We start from the raw sequence: 23927 nt of genomic DNA, 5'->3' as shown, positions 1-23927 counted from the left end.
GGTGAAGAAGAAAAAGAAATTCAGGCTAGTTTTGCTGCTGCACCTCAAACTGCAAAAATCACGGATAAGTGCTCAGTTAAAAAAGGCATTAAATCTGTGGATGGAAGACATGAACACAAAACATGTTCCAACTGACGGCCATGTGCTGCACCAGAAAGCACTGAGCCTATAGGAAGACTGCAGCCAGGTATCCACTGAAACAAGTGACATTAGCTTTACTGCAAGTAAGGGATGACTACACAGATTCAGTAATAGGTTTGGACTGAAAGATATAAAAATTACTGAAAAAGCTGCATTTGCCAATGACGAAACCTCTGCCACATTTTTGGCAGAGTTAAAGGGGTTGATTAAACAGAGAGACCACATTCACATAACTTTTATTACAGTATATTGTTAAAATTGTTCCATTTTATTATTAATCTCTTATTGTGCCTAATTTATAAATTAAACTTTATCACAGGTATTTACTTTTAGGATAAAACATAGTACTTATAGGATTGAGTACTATCTGCCATTTTATGCACCCACTGAGGGTCTTGGCATGCCTACAGACAAGGGACTACTATACAGTCTCATTTTACTTCCAACTTGACTTTCATGTTTAAAGTTAAATCTTCATATTCTAAAAACTAAACGGAATTCATCTTTTAACTATAAATTATTTTCATCAAGATATGAAAATAATTACTGACACAAAAATAATTACCATTTCAGTGTGCTAAAAACAACTTGCATAATTCAATAGTCCAAAGATTTGTATTTCACTTAAAAATAGATATTAAGTAAGCATAAATGTCGTCAAATAATTTGGTCAAATGAAGCTCCAAAGCCACCTTGTCACGATATACTCCTATCTCTCACAACAGAAATACTTTTAGAAAACAGAAAATTTTTTTTTTTTTTGTGGTGCGCCACCAGGGAAGCCCGAACAAAACATTTTTATCCTCCCCTCCCCTGATCTAAACTGTTCTTGGCACATAAAATGGCCCACTTCTGTCATGTTCAAAGAGGCAGGCAGAGAAAATGAGACAGAGCAATTATATCAGCCCAAAGATTCTACATAGAACACTTCTGCACTCTAAGGAATAAGTCAGAGTGGACAGATTCTTTCATCATTCTAGAGATTCTCTTCTAACAAAATGGCTGGCTTTGGGGATAAAAGTTAACCATTTTGAAGTGGAATCCAAACATTTGTTTAAAAGGGCATTATTTCGTGGCAAATTTATAAGGAGTAAATAAAATACTTAAAACCACTTTATTTAGAATAAAATGTTAAGAATAAGAATAATTAGAAAAGGTGAGATATATATAGGTATTATTTTTTATTATTTAGTATATCAAAAAAATGACAAAATTACAGCTTGGTATGAATATATTATATTCACCTTTTTACTCCTGAATTTTTTAAATCTACATACCCATGCAAGTTTAGGTTTCCTTACCGAACCACAAAGAGTTAAGGAAACAAAAAAAAAAGAAACAAAATCTCAAATTTAATGAACAATTACATAAACTCATAGCACATTTTCCCCCCAAGAGTGTAGCACCTAGGAAATGCATCAAAAGGCCTTAGGAAAATTGTATTAGGTGACTGAGGCAGATTTTCCCTTTAATTTTAGAATTATGACTAAGATATAGGGAGGTACTCTAAAGGGTACAGGTATGTGTTAAAAGAGAGCAGTCTTTAACTGAAAGAATAAGGAACAATCATTCAAAGTCTCAAGAAAGTCAAACTATTTGTTATTATAAGTTCTAATTCCTTCAAAGTATTTTCTCTAGAACCTTCAAGTTTTCAGTAATCTTTTTCAAGGGCATATATGATAATAAAATACATACTTATTTCTTAAATATATTTCTATGTGTTAATAATTTAAAGAACCTTCATCAAGTAATTCTAGAATGTTACATTCAAATGTTTTTAAAATATAGTGCCAAACTGAGTAAGGAAAAAAAATGTTTTGAAATATAATCAGTTACCAATGCACAGTCCCAAGGGAATTGATTATTTTGGTATTTAGCTTCCAGATGTTATTTCTAAATGTTAAATGCACACACAAAATCCTTTACGGATAACAAGACACTGTATCTTTAGGGAGGCCCAACTATTCTAATTATATCAAATTAATAATAAATCCTATTTTTTTCCAAAAGGGGCAATGATGATATATTATTTCACTATTGTTTTCACTTTTCAATTAATAGTGATCATTAAAAGCACAATGCAAAAGCACACTGATCACACCTAATTATTCTTGATAAAATTATGCACTTAATTCTTAAGAGAGGTTAGGTTAGTAGAGTGTTAAGAACATGGGTTATTGATTCAGATAGATTTGGACTGAATCCTGGCTTTGCCATGCTCTAGTAGTGTAACTCTGAGCAAGGCAATTAACGCTTAAATCCCCAGTTTCCACTTCAGTAAAACGGGGCTAATTAGGAACCGTGAAGAGCCACTATGAAGATTAGAGATCATATATGTAGGCTGTAGCAAAGAACATGACATAGAGTAGGTGCTCAATAAAAACTGAAATTATTATTAAGTTATTTATGAGCAGTGTTCTTATATCTGAAATTGAGCTTCCTAGTGCTATAAATAATATTTAAGTCTGGGAAGTAAAGTTGTTACATGACACAGTATCCTTGCTATATAATTGGGATTCAATTAAATACTATCAAGGAAATCATATCAATTTGATAAATCAGTAAAATTTGAATTTTAAAATTTAAATTTTAAAAATTAAAATTTTTTATTAAACTTTTCCAAGAAACCTTCCCTAATTACTAGCTAGAAGCAACCTTTTGCTCTTTTAAGATTTTCAAAGACCCTATCATAACTTACCCAGTTTTTAAAACTGTGCATACCAGCTCCTTTCTCTGATAGTATATGATTTTTGCAGAGCAGGATCAATGAATCACATAGCATATTAGCTTCCATAAAGATAACCTTGATAAATGTCTCCTTAATGAATGAAAAAATTAAGCCAGTAATTGCTTTCTAATCAGGGATCTCACCTCCAATCTTGTTTCCTTTTAATCAATCTTCCACTCTCCTCCAAATTTCTCTTTCTAGAAAACACATATGATTATTCAAAAACCTTTGATTACCCACATTTCCCAAAAGGCTTTCAGTTGTAATCACATCTTCCATCTAGCCACTATCTTCAGCTATTTGTTCTTCCTCTCAATCTATATTCCAGCCACAACATTAATTCATTAATGAAATACTTGCTGAATGTGTTTTATGTCAATTAGTGCACTAAGCACTGGAGACAGAAATATTCTATCCGTAAAAAAGTCATATAAAGAAATAATTACAGTTCAATGTGCTAAATGAATACTATTATAGCCAAAGAGTCCTAAGCAGCCCTTCCAAATCACACAATGTACTTGCAGACCTATATGCTCTGTTCTTGTGCTCTATTTACCTAGACTACCTTTTCTAAAACAGAATCATACTTATTCTTCAAGTTCCAACTCAGTGCCACACATTCTGTAAGATCCTCCCTAAATTCTGTAAGTAATGAAATAAATTGATCCCTTCTCTAGGTTCCTACAAATCTTTGATTGTAACACGGTATGGTATATATCATACAGAGACTCATACACTTGTTTCCCACAGAACAGTATGTTCCCTGACAGCAGAAACCTATTAATCTACATACATAATAGGTTCTAATTTAAAACGTATTTAACTAACCTGAGTATATGATATGATTTATAATAGCTGTACTGTAAATTCTTAATCATCTTTTTATTTGTACATTTTTCATTTTTGGTTGCAAATTTTATGAGTCTTAGAAGATATATGATCATTAATAAACTAGGAGGCTATCTTAGATTGTGATGAACAGAAGAATAACTGTAGTTACTGATTGACTACCACCAAAACTCATAAGTTCCACTTTAATATACTGAGTTTCAACAAAAATCAAGAATTAAAAAAGTGAGAATTTCTCTCCCTACCTCACCCATACATAAAATTAATATGCCTTGTAAAGAGTTTAGTTCTTATAGAAGGGGAGAATAAAAGAACTACACATTTTCAATGTAAATTGCTAAAAAAGCACTTTTAATTGGAGCAATCACTACCCTTGGGATTATTTTTATTTCTTAGAAGACTACATAGTTTATATAATTTAGTGGCAGGTAGAGAAAAAAATAAAATTCTTCACAGCCAAGAAAAAAAACAGAACATTTACTGAGTTTTTCTCGTCACAAAATACTGAGTAGCAAAACACTAACATGAGTTATTCTAACATATAGAATGTTTATGTTCATAACATAAAACATACAGAATACAGAGTTTCCATTACAACAGAAATCTAACAACATAAAACATATGTTCAAATTAAGGAGTGTAAATGTTTAAAAATAATCTATCTCCATTTAACCCAAAATTCAGGTGATATCGCAGTTGAATAAAAAGAAAATCCCATTTAAAAAAAGTTATTTACTATTCTTATTGCTGCTTTTCTTTGGGGCCCTTTGTCTCCCACTGTGTGTTTCCAACAAAATATGTTGTAATATTTGCCCCTTTTCTTAATCACCACATTATTCCATATTGGAATTAGGATAGTAGTATTAGTTGTCCAAATTTTTTAAAATTAAAAGTTGAAAAGGGCTTTGGATACTTTCACAGTTAGTAGGAATGTCCTGCCAAGATTGTAAGTTCAAATTTCCAAAATTACAAAACTTAAAAAATCAAATCAAAACAAACAGAAATAAGAAAAAAAAATTTTGGAAAAAAGGCTCATGTGATACTCCTTCCTTCTTACCCCTAAATCCTGTTTACACACTCAGTAGCCTTTGAACTAGGCTTATCTGGACTGAAGCAATTCCAAAGTCAGTTTTTTATTTTAAAATTAAATGTATATAATGACTCAGTAAATGGTAAGAGCACTTCATCACTTTTACCAACAAGGACCTGTACCTTTTCCTTTGTTTTCAAATAGAAGCAATAAGGTTAAAAAGCAGAGAATGGATACCACTTTTATTTGCTACCACTGCTCTTATTTAAAAGACAAAAATATTTTAAGGTCACCATAGACTTGATATAACATCTTTATATCAACACAGCTTACAATGAAAATTGTGACCCCTACACATTAAAAATGCAACACTGCTAAGGATTTTAGGATTATGAGCTATTCAAAATACTGGCTTAAAGCTGCAGAAACCACATGCCAGGAAAGCAAACTAGAATTCCAATGTGATGATCTGTTTCTAAACACTGTTGCGTGAGTGTGAAGAGAGCGGTATATACTGACCCCTTGCCCTTTTCAAACACCACTATGACTTCCTGTTTATCATTTCAAATGTCACAAGTTGAGTACAGAAGGATATTAAATCAGGGCATCTTGCTTTGCCTTCAGAGGCAATAAAAGTTCTCCCTTAAAGAAAACTGAATTAGAAGTTAACCACTCTTAGAGCACCGGCTAAGCTGGCTATAAAATGGAGAGCCTATTCATTCTTCTGTTTCTGATAATTAACATTAAAACCAACAAACAAAACATACTACCCTAAGTTGAAAATTTTTATTGAGGGTCTTTAAAGTTACCCTAAAGGTTTAAAGAAATTCTTTATTACTTGATTTCTATAATGCATTAGAGAAACATACTCTAAATTAAAAGTACAGATATATAAAAGAGAATTCTAGGTTATATAGTGCTGATCTTGAAGCTATAAAAGACCATAATGTGGGTATGCTCAATGAGTATGGGGAAGCAAACAAGAAAGAGAAACATTATGCCTCTTCCATACTTGGAACAGTGTTTGCAGCTTTTAGGTTTCAGACGAAAGGAAGAAAATATGAATGTGGAAACAATTTCAGACTTTTGAGATTTAAATATACTTTAACAGAAAGAAATAGGACAGGGAAGGGGAAGAAGGAGAGAAGGCATGCCTAGGATCACATGAGCAAGAACAAAACCCTTTCTAATTCTATCAGCACAGTTCTGCAAAGTATTCTAGACCACAGAAGAACAACAACTTGAAAAATTCATCAATAATTAGGATCTAATAAATGAGCTTACACTTTAAAAATAATATTGCTAATTTTGAAAACAAGAACAACAATATCAACATAAACACCTAATTCATCACTCTGTTCTCTTGAAATAGTCTCTTCACTTGGTTTCCTAGATACCATACTCTCTTGGTTCTCTTTGTCTGCCTACACTTTCTCAGTCTCTTTTACTTATTCCATCTCTCTAAGACCTAAATTTACAGTATCAGTGTCGTGGGTGCTCAGTCCTCTTTTTCAGCTATTTACAATTACTTTTAACTTTCGCTACTTCCATTTCTGGGTATAACAGACTAAGGTACTAACAGATAATATGATTAACCCTTCCTCCAAAAAACAAAATAAAGCAAAACATGAAACCTGGACACAGTACAAAAAAACCTACCTGAAGGTAAAGCAGAGTAAATGAAAGAAGACAGGCTCTGATGTAGAGTCTAAACAAACTAGGGTAAAGATGGGAAGCTATATAAATAAGACATCATCTCTTCAGAGTGCAACCTAAGACTAGCTGCAGTCTGCATGGTTCAGGAGCAGTGGCTGAGGAACACATGGAACAGTGAAGCCTGGGTACATTATCCACTTAGAGAGCAGGGGAAACCCAGAAGGGAAAGAACCACACAAGGAATCCCTAAACTTAAATAACTCATCCAAGGAACAGATCCAAAGCATCTCACTAAAAGGCAAAAGATCTGAACTGAGGCTAGAGGTGGTGTCCAAGAACACTGTTTGAAATTAAAGCCTATTCCAAAAGTTAACTGATAAAGCCACCACTCACTGGAGAAAAGTAACCAAACACAGAATCTCTGCTTAATCTTCATAATGTCCAGAGCACAATTCAAAATTACCCAGCATATGGGAATTCCCTGGCAGTCCAGTGGTTAGGATTCCGTGTTTCCAGTGCAGGGGGCACAGGTTTGATCTCTGGTTGAGGAATAATTAAGATCCCGCATGCTGCGCGGCATGGCCCCAAACAAAAAAACAAACAAAATTACCCAGCAGATGAAGAACCAAGAAAAAGAAATATCTTTTCTTCTCCACAAGCACAAATGGGTATTATCACTATCCTCCATGATATTAAAAAAAAAAAATTCCTCTCAATGGATTAAAATCTTATCAGAGAAATAAAAAATCCCAGCAGAGAAACAGAAACAATAAAAAACTGTTAACTGATTCAGCCAAAGAACATCAGTCACTGGGTGAAAAGACCACAGGATATTCACATAGTCTCAAAGTTATCATCTCACAGATTACTTAACAAATACAAACAGAAAAAGGTAACTTTAAAAGGGAGGAATCTGGCAGACAACATCTAAACCAAGTAACTGGAACTCACCATTACCAGTAAAGGGACAAACATGTATGTGATACAATGTATTATTACTGTACTGTAACATTACAATTTTTCTATAGGTTTGAAATATATTCCAAAAAGTTAGAGGGAAATACAAACAAAAGGAAAAAATGCCAAAAGGCATACTATTATAAATCAGAGAGGGGAAGAATTAAAACAGCTGTCTTGGGATCTATTCATGTCCCTTACCAGGAAGAAACTGAGGGAGAAGTAGGTGATGGAGTTTAATCTACTTGTTAATATGCTGATAACTGGTTCTCCTGGTAATTATGCTAATGATTTTTGTTAGGAGGAAAGTCCTTAGCTAATGAATGCTCTCAGTGGGATGTCCTGTTGTTAAGGATGCTTACAGTAAACTAACCCGGAATCTATGAATTTATGAGGGATAGCAAATTGGAGAATATCATGTAAGCTACACAACCTTGGGGTACAGAATGCATAAGTTTCAAAATCTAAATGCTCGCTGCTATTAGGTAATACCTAAACTTCCTCATTTAAAGATCTCATCTACTCTGTGCCAGAAAGTACATGTCTGATGCAGAAAGGAAGGACCCATGGAATCATGGAGAGTCCTAAATCTCTCCTATGTTCACCTATGCCTTCTGATTGCATCTATCTTTGAAACTATTAGTAAAGCTGGATTCTAGGTAAGATCTCTAATATATGAGTCTGAGTTGATGATATGATTCTTTGGATTGGCTTACAAATAAAAGATGAAACTATCAAAAATAATTACAATCTTAGAATAACAATAGTATTAATACTATTACTTTAGTAGAATAAGTGAATTAAATGTTAATTTGACACAAATAATTAACACAGTATACTTTCAGGACAAATAAGGCATCTTTTACCCTGTGGCAAATTTCTTTTTAAGCATTCATAATGGAAAAAACTTGACAAAATCATAGTATGTGAAATTACAGAGAAAAATCTCAATAAATTTTTGAAAAGCATATATAACCTGAAATACCATAAAATTCTAATTAATATATGACTATATATGACAAACATGCAACCAAGGGGTGTGTGCAGTCTAGAACACGTCTAAATATGTCCTTTAAGTTAAGACTTTGCCTACTTTAGAGTTGTGAAGTTCAAATGATATGATATAGAGTCGACCCTTGAACAAAATGGGTTTGAACTGCATGAGTCCACATACACGAGGATTTTTTTCAAGAGTAAATACAATAGTACTACACAATCCAAGGTTGGTTGAATCTGCAGATGCAGAACCACAGATACTGAGGTCCCACACTAATTTATACCCAACTATTACCCAGATTTTCAACTGTACAGAGGGTCAGAGCCCCAAACCCCATGTGTTCAAGGGTCAACTGTAGTTATATTATTTTGATAATGTATTACTTTACTTTATTTTATATAATGCGTCTAAAGATCATAATCTACACCATTTTCCTATCTGTGATCCACTAATGACAACCATTTAGAAACAGGCCATGATGGAGCATGAGATAAGGCAATCCTAACAGCTGATAAAGCTCAAAGGATGCTTTTAATAATAGAGAGTAGAAGATGTAAAAATAGAAAAAAAAATGCAACAAAAGGTGAAAGAGGTTTAAAATAGAGAAGTAAAAGGTAGCAGGCAGAGCAATATCTCACATGATATACAACTTATCACTGCATAGGAATATTCAGCATAAGGAAAATTAATGGTCTCAGAGAGGACAAAGTAAAAAAAAACAAAAAAGAGGTAACTGGGTATATTTAGCTGTAAGGAATTAAAGAATCTGAAAACTTGTTACACATCTTTGGGCCTTTTTTTCCTAGTGGGCAAGTTTCACGCTTATTATATTACTTAATCCAATCTTTAAGAAAGTAGAGACTAGATATATTTCAGAAGTTCTCATCTTAATGAAGCAGCACCGTGAAATAGCTAACAGTATCAGCTTTATAATTAGTTACAGTTAGTCCACCACCTAACAACCATTTGACTTTGAACAAGCTGCTGAACTTCTCTAAGCCTCAGTTTCCTATTCTGTAAGATAGGGATAATAATATCTATTTCATGAGATAGTGAATATAAAACATACAATATAGTGCCTGGCACGTAGTAAATAATAAAAGCTAGTTATATTACCTTTATTGTTGAGAAAAAGATTTCTTGGACATTTTGATTAATTTCACTGTATGCTTTAATTTTACCATCTCTTTCTCTAGCTAAATAACTTAGGGATCTGTAAAAGTCAATAAGCTACTTTAATATCCAAAGAAAAAGGAACTGTTTCAAAAGGCAGGGTATATACTAGTATCAAAGTTAAAAGTGTGAATACTATTAGAAAAGGTAGCAAAGATTTCTTTCGTATTTATACATTACAGTCTATAAAACTAGAATCTTTCATTTTATAGTATCATAAAGATCGGGCCATTTTTTTTCCCTTGGCCAGAAAAAACAAACTCCCATTTCTAAAAATATATCAGGTTTTCTTCTTAAGGAAGTCTTCTTGCAACAAAATACCCTATTATCATATAAAGCAAGTATAGGACAGTATGTCATGAACAAGACTAAAAATGTAATGGTATATAAGCCAAGGAAAAAATTCATTTGGAAAAATGAGTAAGAAGAGGTTTTTCTCCAAATTTAATTGAGACTGTGAGCTTTCTGTTTTGTGACTATTTCTTTGATACTCCTATGTACACAACAAACACTCCCTTAAGAAATTACAAATGACCTTTCAATTTAAAAAAGTGCTTTATGTACTTGCTTCTTTTAGAAAAGTAGACCAATTTTGTAAAAGAACCACGGATGAAGAATGAAATTTGACATGTAAGGAAAACAAACATATAGACTTACTCTTTTTCTGGTTTTTATACTTAGATTTAATCCAGTTTTTAAATACCATTACAAAAGGAGTTGAAGGCAGAGTATCCAAATAAACCACGCTAACCACTGACAATAACTCAAGGAATATATATACTATTAATTTTATGAATTCAAGGACTATACCAGGCTAGGAATTTTAGCTTTATATGAGGCAACAGTTCCATAGTGGTCTTTTATAAACACAAGGAAAAACAGAAACAAAACAAACAAAAACAATGATCATGACATAGTAATCTTGTAAACCTATGAACTTTAATTATCACTGAGTCTGATTTTCTACTGCTGATTAGGTTTAAGAATTACAGAAAATAAGTTTCACATATAGATAAAATAGGACAACTTTTCTTTCTAATTAACTAAATTAAATTCATTATTGAGAGTTATGGAAGGGAAGTATTTTAAAGATTAATGAATACCTTTTCTTCCCAAACTCCTGATATACTGTACATAGGCTTATTATATTATAAGCCATCCTTTCCATGGTAAAATAAAATCAGCAATTATATGGTAGCTCAAAGCCTCTGAATAATTTAGGACTACAAAAATGACTATTCAGAAGAAATTACAGGGAAAAATTTAGGTAAGGAATGTAATTTAGTAAGGAGCTTGGTTAAGAGAAAGTGAAAAACAACGGCATAAACCATAACTTCCTACCTTAGTGTTATCCTCAAAAACAAAAATCTCTAAATATTTTATTTCTCACAGGAATTTTATGGAAAAAAAAGAAAAAGTCTAAATGATGTGTAATACAAAGTGATACAAATAATAATTAAGAGTCAAATACAGAGTATTTTGAATGAATGACTGGACAACAAGGGTATTAAAACTTATGAGATATCAAATGGATTCCATGAATTTCACAGTCCTGTGAAAATAAACTTTAAAACCCCCCACAAAAACCATACCTCACACCAAAGAATCATGTCCTACATCGGTTTCTATTCAGATTAACTATGATAACTCTGTCTTATAGGACACTTTATCATCCTTCAAAAGGAAAAAATTGTGAGAAGCTTTGATAATCTAACTCAATTAAAATATTGTTAGAGATTTCTCTTGCTCTTTTATCTATCTCAAAACTTAGAAGTTCTACCAAAATGTAATAGTCAAACATACATGCAAAATGACCCTGAAATTAAGGTAATTGCTGGTACCAAATGTTGTTTTTCAGTACTGCAATAAAACAGTCTCCCAGACATTTAATAGTATGTCATTTGGTAAATGAAAGTTTCCACAAAGTAAGAACAGAGAGAAGACCTAAAAATTATGCTAGTGAAGAGTTTGGCTGAAATAAAACAAAAATATGGATCATTTTGGTCCAATACTAATTTTATTTCAAGTTACTACAGAGCTGAATAAAATGCTGACACCACCACACAAAAATTTATTGAGTTGGCAATAGGCAAAGCATGATGTCAGCCACCAATATCACCATCCACATTACCAAACAGTATGAACTTAACTTAGATTTGATCTTAACTTAGACTTCATGCCTAAAGTTACAGTAAAAATAAAAATCTTAGGTATGAAGCATTATTAAACATAGATGAGTTTAGTTTGGCATAGTTTTGACTCAAATTAGTCTAGTACTTTAAGAACTTCAGTAAAAAACATAGAATAATGCAAACAAACATATTACAATTTTCTAAACATGCTACATTCTTCACCAAACAGACCCACACAAATAAGTCTTGGTCAACTCACAATTATATTCAAATAAGTAACACCAAACACACACAGAATGCAGGCTGACAGGAGACATGGAAACACACATATATACACATCCACACAATTTCTTACCTTCATGGCATGAATTTCTTCGAGCAATCGTTGTGCTCGTCTTTGGTTTTTCAACAGTGCATCTTCGGTACCCCTGCAAAAGACACATTATAATATGTGGCCAGAAAAACCATTTATTTTAGACTAGTATCATAACGAAAAGTCTCTCCATTTCTTTTAGAAGAGCTTAATAACTCTCTAAGTAACAAACATTCTGTTATCCTGCACTGCCCTCTCCCGCATCCGACACATACCCCAATTCCATCAACAAACCCAAGCTTTTGGCAAAAATAAGCACTGTCCAGGTATTATATTATGACTATTACCACTGATAGACAGTTTGCCTTCTAATTCCTTAATGGGAAAGCCAAATAATACTTTCTAATCAATTGATTAATAGCACATTGTATTTCATGTAAGTTTTATAAGCTACAGTTAAGTTTCATAAGCTACAAGGTTGGATATAATTTTATTAAATGAAAACTGTTCTCTGGAATTAAATAAATACATAAAGATGTTAAATACACAATTATATCAGAGAGAACGGCTATCTTATGAAACATTTACAAAAGAAAAAACAAGAAATTAATCAGAAACAAAACACATTTGAAGACTTTGTAAGTACTCATGCTTAAAGCATAAGAACTATAAATAACATACTTTTTCTCTAATACTAGTGATACCAAAAATACAAAACATTATTTTTTCAAAAAAATTAAATGGAACACAATGTTTTGATAAACACTTCCAAAAGGTCCTAAAGATTTCAAATTAATTATCAATTCAAGGAATAAGGTGATATGAAATCTTTTTAACTGATTAAAGGTATCACTTGATTTGTTAAACTATATCAACATCTTAAAAAAATAACTACTAATAACATAAAATACATGAATAACCCCAAAGGATTTTCACTTTGAAAAAGCCACAAGAAGAGTTTTGAGAAAACAGAATTTATCATATATTTTAATTGAATATGGTCCAAACTATGTAAGGACATGCTGACAGAGCACATTTTCTCTCACTCAGATCCCATCTACATATAAAACAAAGTGCTGTATGAGTAAGACATTTAATTACTCCTCTAGGTCCTACCCTCAAAGTTTGTAAATACTGAATAAAGACAACTTTTGACATTTTATTAGTCATAGGACCATGACTTTAAATGACTAACTTTTTTGACTTCAGTCTGCCAACACTCCTGACAAGTTTTCGGATAACCAAAACTCGGATTCTCTTCACTTCTTTTCTCATCTTCACAACCTTCAAGGAATAAAGCCAAAATTAGAGAGATTCTTAATTCAAGAAGAAACATACCTTATTTTGAGTATCAATATTATAGAATAAGTCTACCACTTTAATCAAAGCTTTATTTAACTATACTCATAGTTTGATGAAATCAAACTTCTTCCATAAACAGTGAAGGAATAAGAAATCAACATTCTAAATATGCGTCTGAGGATTTAGGAGAAACAACTTATTAAAAAAAAAAAAATCACAGCATTCCCAGTGGCTAGTATTTTAAATTACACTTATATCTTGTTGGGCTTGGAACATAATAAATTGTGAGCTCCCTGACATCAGAGACCACCACATTTATCTTTGAATCCTTGTGGTTTAAAACAAAGCTTCACCCGTAATTGTAGGAATTTAATTTACTGAATAGGCATTTGTATTAACAAAAGCAAATGCATGAAAGTGACTTTATTTTACTTGTTTTTAGCACACCCCTTTTATTTATATTCAGTAACAAATTATTTCAAGCATAACTCAAAAAACACAAGGGCACGCACGCGCACACACACACACACTTTAAATCGCCCCATTACAGAACAATGCTGAGGTCTAAGAACAAAAAAACAGAATTATTGGCCAAGAGATACAAATATTCCAATGATAAAGAACCACATGTTATAATAGTACTTAGTGCAATGGGATGCTATTGAGTTTACCTTTTATCTATCACTGTTACGAGGCATACATCTTATAATTCCTCCTGTAATATCCTTCACCCCTCCTCCACTTCAGGAACTACATGAAATTCAGTTCAGAGATAATCGCTCCGGTGAAACCTTCAATGACTTCTTCAGTTAGATAACCATTCCATCCTTGGAGTTCCCACTATACCTGTAGGTAGCACCTACCACTGTACTGTCACTAACTGCTCATGAGGCTGTCTTTTTCTACTGTCTAAAATCTCCTGAAGGGTAGGGGCCTTGCAATATTTACATGTTTTCTGTGCCTGGCAAGAGTGCTTAGCACACATAATCCTCAAATTCCTCTTGCCAAAATAACAGTATCACCATCATTCTGTTTTTACAAGGCTCTTGTATTTAGCTGTTACCTCTTACCCTTCATTAATATCTTTCACCCCCTTATCATTGACAATATTGGCAACCAACTTACAATTTCTCTCCACCCTAAGTTTTGCCATTATTCTGGGTGATGTAGGTGTCTACTTGAATAATCCACCCCAATATTATATCCTCACTTCTTGACTTCCTCCTTTCTAATGACCTAATCTATTCTATCATAGCCACCCACTTCCATGGTCACACGTAGTTCTAGTCATTGCTCATAACTATTCCATTTCTAAAACCATCAATTCAAATACTCTGCACTGAGATCACCACTTCTTTCAGCTTGCTTGTTCAACCCCACCCACCATAATGGTCTTCGAGTTTACTGGAACCACTAGTTCACTGACCCCTATACATTCTCTCAAATGATTAGTCCTTTTCTTTTTAATTTTCCTTCTCTTATCCAGTTTAGGTACATAATCAACACTTGCCAATACCTTAAACTCATCCCTCTGGTTAGCAATCCCTCTAGTGAACCCTGGATAAAAACAACATTCTGAGTTCTTTTATCACAGTACCCCAAGAGCCAGGAAATATCTGAGGCATTCTATCTACTAGATATTCATCATAACTAACCTCAAATGGGTCCTTACACTTCCTAGCAATCCTATTATACATATATATTTTGGTCAATTCACTTTATAATGACTATTTTAAATCTGTGTCTGCTTTCCTAAAACATCTAAACTTTCTCTTCTCTCTTTTTCAATTTCATGGAGAAAATAAACATCAGATGGGAAACATCGTCTTTCTACTACTATGAATGTAAATTTACTTGCATCACCCATCCTCCTCTATTAATAAAGTTACAATATAAGAAATATCCCTGAACTTTTCTGAGGTTAATCTTTTAACTGTATTTTGGATCCCATCCTCTTCTGCCTTCCTATAACCCTTACTACAAACTATCCATTTACTCTAGCATTGTCAATCTCTTAAATGGATGTTTTCCACTAATCTTTAATCATGTTTGAGTCATTTTCATTAAAGAAAAGACAAACAAAACATCTCAGTACAAAGTTCACTAGAAGCACCCTCCCTCAACTGCCCCAGAGTCAAGCTTTTGGAGATGTTCAAACTCACCATCTCCTTATCTGCATGCCACATAAAAATTCCCATCAGTCTACTAAAAGCTGTCAAAATGATTTCTAGAAGTCACCAATGATGTCTACAAGTCCCTGAATCCAACAAGAATTTTTCAGACTTCATTTTGCTTGAAGTCTCAGCAGCATTTGATACTGTTGAACACTTTCTCCTTCTTGAAATACTCTCCTTTTGGTTTCCGTAACAGAATACTATCCTGGTTTTCCTGCTTTTTCTCTAGCTACTTCACTTTGGTCTTCTATGAAGGCACATCCACCTCTAATCAGTCTTGAACTGATTAGGCCAGCTCTTCTTTTCAAGATATACTTTTTAGCCCTAAGTGATCTTATGTGTGTATACAGTTTTAATTTGCCACCTAAACAAAGATGACTTGAAAATTCCTACCTTTACATGAGATCTCCACTTTAGCTCCAGACCTAAATGTGTAACTACCTACTTGACATTTCAAGTATGCTTAAAAAATCACCTCCAACTCACACCTGAACCCACGTTCTTCACTCCCAACTGGATCCCTTTTTTGGTGTTTCATATTTAAGGGAATAGAACAATCCTTTCAGTTATAAACCTAGGCTCATTATAGGTAGCTTTCTTTTCTAAATCCCTCACAATGAATCTATTATAAAGTCCTGATAATTTTATTTCCTAATTACCTCTCAAATTGTACCATTTTTCTTCTATCTTGACTTCTTGGCTCTCTTGGCTGAGTTACTGGCAACTGTTTTCTCAATATCCATTCCTGCCCTTCTCCAATCAGGTACCCACAACTCAATCAGAATACATTTTTTAACACTTAGATCCAATTGCTCTTAGAATGGCCACATGGGCCATCTTTTACTCCATCCTCACCATGCTTATAACTACCACCAAATCTTTACACCTGCTGTTTTCTCTGATAGGACTGCTTTCTCTCCATATTAGCTTAATATCTTATCTTTCTGATTTTGGCCCAACTGTCATTTCTCAATAAAGTGTCTCCTGGCCTCCCTCAGGGGTCAAAAAGTGCTTCTAGAATTATCATGACACTTATTTTAAGTTTAATATTTTACTTTTAATCTGATTATGCTTAATGTGTCTTTCTCCCACTAGGTTATAAACTCCACGAAGGTCAAATATCTGGTTTTATTCAACATTGCATCTTAACACCCAGCATAGTAGATGGCATACAATAAGTGTGTTCAATAAATATTTGTTAAGCAAATGACCAGAAAGGGAGCAATACTCACTTGTTCATTCACTGTTTCAAAAGAGTAATATAATAACAGAATGTAGAGTAATCAGATTTCCACTAGATATGTTAACCTCTTTGAAATTTGTTTCAAAGTTAGATCTACTTAGGAAAAAAATCATACTTGCATAAACAAAAGCCATTTAGACAAGGTTTAAGTGGAAAAATGAATTGCTACATTTCATAAGCGGCATAATAGGGGGTTATGATACATTTTTTGAAAGTTAAGTCATTCATAAAATAAATAGCAAGTAATAAATTATGCATTAAAATATAGTAACAAATATTTCTAATTGCTGTAACCTGTAGGTGCATGACATGATTATATACTATTTGCTAACTGCTCTTAACCAAACTTGATTAATAAATTGCAGTGGGCAGAACTGGTCCTCAGTTACATTTCAATCTTGGGAAAGCTAGACTCCAATTTTAAAATTCCAATTTAAGAAGTACTATGTTTGTCATTACTGCATAAGGGAATTCTGAAAAGCAAAGGGAATGCTTCATGTATTTAGTTTCATGCCAATGCCAAAAAATGCTTTTCTAGCTTATTAACTTTTCCAGTATTTGTTAAGCTTAATATACTAAAAAAAAAGTATATTCACTTCATGTAAAAATGAAACTATTACTTTTATTTTCCTCACACTGCCTGCCCCAAACACCTAGCTTTCTCCAAGCATTTAAATTTATTTTTGTAAAACTGACAAACAGCTACCAGTAGCCTTTTAGTTAGGATTTAAAAGGTTGCGAATTCATTTGTTACCCAGGAATTATGAAGCTGGTTGACAGATAACCCAGATGTCAACAAATAGGCCTAAAACACTCAGTATTGCCAGAAGGCCAATGTACTGCTTAAGGGCAACGTGCTTTGGTGAATTCTTCAACCAAAAGCAAATAGAACTGTCATTGTTAGAAATGTGAAAAGAGTATAATATTGTTCAGGAGGAAAAGAAGGAAAGAGAAATAAAGTAAGCAAGGACAAAACAGGCAGAATAATGAAATGTGCTGAAAGAGAAGAGACAAAATGAAAAAGAAGTGGAAGGGAAGAGTTTGAAGTCAAAAATAGAAGGACAAAACTCTGTAGGTCATCATTAGCAAGACTGATAAGTCCAAGCTGAGTGCTTCCAAGCTGCAAAAGAATGCATTTAATAATCTATAAGAGGACAAGAAAAAGAGGTAAGACACACACATCCACACCCACACAAAATACATGCACTGAAAATGAGGTGTCGCCTAAAACCTAGGCATAGAGATGCCCTCAGTTAACCTGGCGAAATCTGAACACAGTAATGCAACCTGGATCAACTCTTAGGTAGACAGTACAAAAATACAATCATAAATAAATAAAAAGCTAATATACCTGACTGGGAAAAGAACATGTGAACATATGGGCAAGAGTCAACTTAAAACACAGGAAAGGGAACCACAAAGAGCAAAAGCTGGCAGTGTCTGAATCAAGAAGATTCCAAAGAAAGGTTCCCCAGCTCAAAGACCTGGGAACTCCAATTTGTACTGGAATAACTCAATTATGGGGACAGATGTATCACAGCCCAACACTGAATCATGCACCTGAAACCCTTTTTGTGGCTCTGTACTTCAAGTAGCTCCTGTGGATCAGTAGACAGGAAAAGAATGTGTCTTACAATGTGAGCATTAGTAGCCACATTAGATATATTTCTCAATAAACTAGTTTTGTTATGTATATGGTCTCTTAAAAGTTTATGGTTGATATGAATTTGCTTTTGAGAGAATACTTTTTTGAGAATACTTTTGGAGTGACAACAATAGCAAGTTTCTGATCTACAAAGCTGAGAGCAAACTTTGGTTCACAGACAAAAGTAAACGTAAATGTTACCTTGAAATGAGTCGTAGTTGGCTATCTGCTAGCCAGTCAATTAGCCAACCTCTTTTGGTAATGTACTAACTTTGCTACACATATGAATTAACTTATAACAAAAACCCATGGTTACTAGAAAACAATTATTCTAAGAGCTAGTTGCTCTAGAGAAGACTGCAGTGCTAAGAAAAATCTGAGTGTATCTCTGTTTCTTAGAATATATTAAAACTTCTGCTTATTCATTACCCACCTGTCAGACTGGCAAATACAAAACAATATGACAACACATTCTGTTTGTGAGACTGTGAGGAAACAGGCACTCTCATACATTGCTGGTAGGAATGCAAATTGGTATACTCCTTCTGGAGGAAACTCTGGCAACACCTAACAAAAATTCTACTTCTAGAAATCTGTCCAGAAGACATACCTCCAGCTATAGCAAAAGGCTATGCACAAGACTATTCAATGCAGCATTTTTACAAAATGTTGCATAAGAGATAAAATATTGCATATAAATAAAGCATAAGCAACGTACCATTTTAGATCAATGCAGGAAATCTGCATGTATTATGGATAAACACTGTTGGGTGAAAAAAATAACTTTTTGAATTATACATATGATACTGCATTTATCCAGTATGATACCACACATGCAAAGTGTAAAAATATACAACACAATACTATACACTGGGTATGAATATGAAAATTATAAAAAATACATATGAGAAAACACACTGAATGAGTAATACTTCTAAGGTGGAAAAGAAGCTGGGTGGAATTAAGCCTTACAATATGGCAAAATATTGACACTTGCTAAATACAGAAAACAGATTATAAGGACATTTGTTTTATCATTTTCCATATGTTTGAACTATTTCATAGTTAACAATATTAATTACAGATTTATACAGAGGACTTCTAATTTGGCCATTTGGATGATAATTTACTACTGAATTATACTTTTTATTTCTGATGAGCAACAATTTTAAAATTCTAGAGTGCTTGGTGATTATCTACAACTTGAGCATATGCTGCCACCTAGCAAAACTTCCCAGAATTGTTTAACAACCAAACAGAAAATGGTTCTCTTCTGAAGGATGGACCCTAGTTTACTACTTCAGTAAAGAATTATTAAAAAGTATCACATATTTAATTATGAAACTGGAGTTTTGCAACTTCAGAAGCACGTACAAACACAATTCTTGACATTCTTATCTTTTACAAATAAGTAAAGGCAAATCATTTTGTTCTCTGGCATTTTAGTTTCTACCTTTACTATCTTGCAGGACATGGAAAGCAATTTTCTAATGAGCTTCTTAATAATTTGCTATCAAGAATAAAATAATGTCAGTTTCATACAGAAGCCTTTGGCCCTACTGTGGAATTAGAGTACCAGATTAGAATGTTTCACCTCCTAGTTCTGATTTTATATATCACTGCTGCCTAAAGAAACAAATGACTGAAGGAAACCCAGCTCTAGTTTTCCAAATTCTTTACTCATTAAATGCTTACTGTTGTTTTCAATTGTGCATCCCTTCTCTGGTTCTAATGGAAAGGGAGAAAAAAGTCTTCATTTAGCAGATTTCTCCCCCTCATCTTAACATTAGGTGATTCAAGTTGAGTTAGCCATACTTTTACCTGCCCAGCAAGTATATGGTACTTATTATACACAAGGTACTATGTTAAACATTAGGGAAGCTGCTATAATAAATCAATTAAATATTCTCTCTTCAAAGTCCACATGAGTGCTTGTGAAGATAAAATATGCAATAAATAATCATAAGATAAAGTAAAAAGTAATACTTTATTTTTAAAAAAAAGTAAAGGTAGAATTTTACATTATTTCAGAAGAATACATGTATTTTAAGAACCTAGAGCCAGGAAGTGTGTTATAAATGTCAGCCTTTAGCCCTGGAAAATTATTTAAAAAAACAGAATTAGAGCTGAAGACATTGAAAGTTAGCATAATATAATAGTTGTGTCTGCAAGCTGGCTTTTATCTTCACAAAAGACATTTTGGGAAATTAAATATACTGTAAATTAGCTGGCCACATAACTTTTTAAAAGAAAAGACTATAATTAAAAATTATGGACAAAGGATTCCAATCAAATTAATCACAGATATGAGTACCAATATTCCAAAGATAATACCAGAGATTTACAAATTTTTGCAAATGTGATAAAACCTATGAAATATTTCGCCCTCTCCCAGAGACAGGCTAAATACAACAAATTACACATAATTTCAGGCAGTTATACGATCCCTGAAATTCATTCCTGAATCTCAGTTAAGGAGACCTAATTTAAGTTATTAAGGATCATAAAAATGATGCCTCAAGTTTCTCATTTAACAGACAGGCACTGAGGAGATGATGGTGAGCGAAAATTTAGTCAGGTTGAGGGCATAAGAAATCTCTCTCACATTCACATGCCCCACACATTAAGCAGTTCTTACACATGCTAAAAAGAAATAAATAGTGCTACAAAAGCTCACAAAAGGAGTAAATGAAAGTCAAGAAGCATTTCCCTGAGAAAGTGACTAAGTAGAAGTATAAAATGTACTGAGAGGAAAAGGAGCTGTGGGTAAAAGGAACAGCAAGTGCAAAAGATCTGGAGAAGGCTATGCTAGATAGTGGAGGAAAGCCAGTGTGGCTGAAGTACACAGCCTGAGGGCGGTGAGGGTAGTGGTATAACAGTGGAGACTGGCTTTGTGTAGATCGGTCTTGACCAAAAGCAACAGGAAGCCACCAAATCAGTTCTAAGCAAGGAAACACATGATTAGATTTGTTTTGAAGAGAGCACTCCAGCTATACTAGAGAGATGAGATGAGAAAACAAGTCAAAGTAGCTGGGAGGCTAGGATAGTAGTTCTGCTTGGAGATATAACTTGGACTAAGATGGGGTGATCATGGAAAAGTAATGGAAAGATAGAAAGATAACAGTGAATTTAAACTCTTTTTCATATATATTTCTTCCATGAAGAAGTTTTAATTCATTTCTTTTACCAATTTTCTATGAGATGACTTTTCTTAAGTTCCATGAGCTATTTTACAGTAATACATTAGCCATTTATCTGTCATATTTGCTGGATTTTTTTTCTAATTGGTTGTCCCGTTTTTCCCCCTTTGTTTTTCAATTTTTATGTAAACAACTGTTTTTCCCTTAGTAGTGTTTCTCCCATTAATTTTAAATTATAACACTTTTCTTCCACCATCTCCACTTTCTTCTATCCTTTTTTTTCTACCTTCATATTAGAACATGTAAGGTTTACTTCAGCGTGGGATGTACAAACTTCCTAATTGGATAAGTTCATTCAATCATCCAGCAAACAGTTACAGACCACATATGTTGCAGGTGACAGACATACACACCAAAAGAGAGAAACAGGTAAACAAGTGTTTTCAGAGTAGAAAGCATCCTGGTTGCATAAAGAATAGACACCTAGCCCAGACTGCGGTGAATTAGTGAAGACTTCCTAAAGGCCAAATTTTAACTGTTTTGAAGAGGCCTGGAAACTAAGTGGAAAAAGAAAGAGCCTTAAGTGAAGAGTGGGGTAAATGACTGTCACCACTCCTTTCACAGTAATTTCGAAATTGAACAGGAAGTTCACTAGTATTTCCAGTGAATTTCCAAGGACATCCCTCCGATTAAGATCTTTTATACCTCCTAGGGAATCTAATGGAAAAATAAACCACCAAATGCTTTCTGTAACTAGCACAAGCTTAACATATGTTTATCAATATAAACACCTTCAAGAGTTCTCCTCTTCGGTATACCCTGTTCTCCACTGTCAAGCGAAACCCAGACTTACTAACCTGGTAATAAGGCAATAATACATTTCAGCTTTATTTCCTACTTTATCCCAAAAGTTCTCATCAGTAGAGAGTTATCTACTACTATACAATCCAAGGGGATTCCCACTCCCATTCTTTCCTCACTTATACTGGTCCCTCTGGTTAGAACACCTTCTTTCTCCATCATTGAATTCCTGAATGCAATCCTGTGTAGGACCCTTAAAGACCAAGACCAAGTATACTCATTTCATCTTGCCCTCTTTGGAAACTTTTCTGCACTACGTAACTTTTTTCTGTGAGCATTATCCTGTATCATTGATGAACGGTGCTTAACCTTTCCTACCTCAGAACAGGTTGCTTACAGAACTGTGTAATATGAACAGTGGCTTGCTCACAGCAAACTCATATATCCACTGAATAAAAATGGCGAATAATTTCCTTTGCTGTAGTTGTGAGGTCCTCATTTGATTCCCGCTTTTCCAGCTTATTTTAAGTCTTTGATGACTATGACTTCCTTGAATAGAAGCAGAAACTAGAAAGGAGAAAATGACAGAAATGATAACCTGGTGACATGTAATGGTGGAGGTGATGAGGGCAAACGTCTGATGAGACTGGATTTAAGAGAAAAGGAGAGATGAAAACTTGTGGACAGCAAGTATTAATGTTTTGCTGTAAATGGAAGCACAGAAATAGGACAGTAGCGGAAAGAAGAAATGAGGTACTGAGCGAGCGTACATCCTTATAAATGATATGGTCTCATTCAAGATGAACAATTTCTTAGGAAAAGCTACAGCTCTCAATCTCTCCCTTTCATTTTATGCAGTCAACAAAAGGCAGGAAATATATACTGAGAGTTTACTGTCAGGCACTGTGCAAACACTACATACTCCAGTTAATTTAATTCTCACTCCAGCCTTGTTGGGAAAGGTACTATCATGAGCTTCATTTTACAGATGGACACTGAATAAAGAGATTAAATGATCTTCCCAAAGTACCACAAATAAAAACTCATGAGGACTGAGGGCCAGAGACACTTCACCTAGAAACCAGGGGGTAGGAGGGTGGGGGTGGGGAGTTACGGTTGTCAGTCTCTGAGTTCCGGAAAACTCACCTGACTCCCGCCTCGCCCAGGCCCCTCAAAATGACGCAGCAAAGCTGTTCTGAGGGCCCTAAAGGTCAGTCCCACAGGTTTCTAGACCCCGGTGCTCACCTCGTTATTGAGGTTCAAAGTCCCCGGCTGGTCCATGGTAGCTCTAAGAAGTTCCCCGGCTGCCCGCACGTGAACTTCATCGGCCGGAACGCGGGTGCGTTGCCACGCCCCTCCAACGGCGGCCTCGTTGGCCCAAAATTCATCCGCCGACTGCTTCAGCCGAAGCGCGAGTAAAAGGTACACCGACTCTGAGGTGAAGGACGGAAGTGACGAATAACAACTTCCTGCGTGGGGTGCTCCCATCTGATTTGCGCGTTCCTATGGAAACTAGGTAGGGGCCGGTGGCAAAGAGGGCGCTCCAGAAGCCGTTGCCTTGTTTAGAAGTTTTTCAAGATGCTAATTTTCTTATATTCGTTCGCAGAGTGGGTCCAGCTGTGTAAGGACCTTGTTTTTCGTGTCTC

The 23927-nt window shown here is 34.2% G+C and overlaps 1 protein-coding gene across 1 annotated transcript in view; it reads right to left on the bottom strand.

Annotated features, from left to right (window-relative positions):
* SRFBP1 (serum response factor binding protein 1) overlaps positions 1–23712 on the bottom strand; it is a 53431-nt gene extending 29719 nt beyond the window's left edge. The window contains exons 1-3 of the mRNA XM_060143471.1: positions 23527–23712; positions 13172–13260; positions 12019–12091 (exon numbers count right to left, since the gene is read on the bottom strand). Of these exons, the coding sequence (XP_059999454.1) occupies positions 12019–12091; positions 13172–13260; positions 23527–23562 (198 nt within the window). The 5' untranslated portion in view covers positions 23563–23712. The remainder of the gene's footprint in view (positions 1–12018; positions 12092–13171; positions 13261–23526) is intronic.
* Between the last annotated feature and the right edge of the window lie 215 nt (positions 23713–23927).

Source organism: Lagenorhynchus albirostris, chromosome 3, assembly GCF_949774975.1.
Source record: "Lagenorhynchus albirostris chromosome 3, mLagAlb1.1, whole genome shotgun sequence".
Lineage (NCBI taxonomy): Eukaryota > Metazoa > Chordata > Mammalia > Artiodactyla > Delphinidae > Lagenorhynchus > Lagenorhynchus albirostris.
The sequence above is the reverse complement of the archived record's forward strand: the minus strand, read 5'-3'. Positions and strand labels throughout refer to the sequence as shown.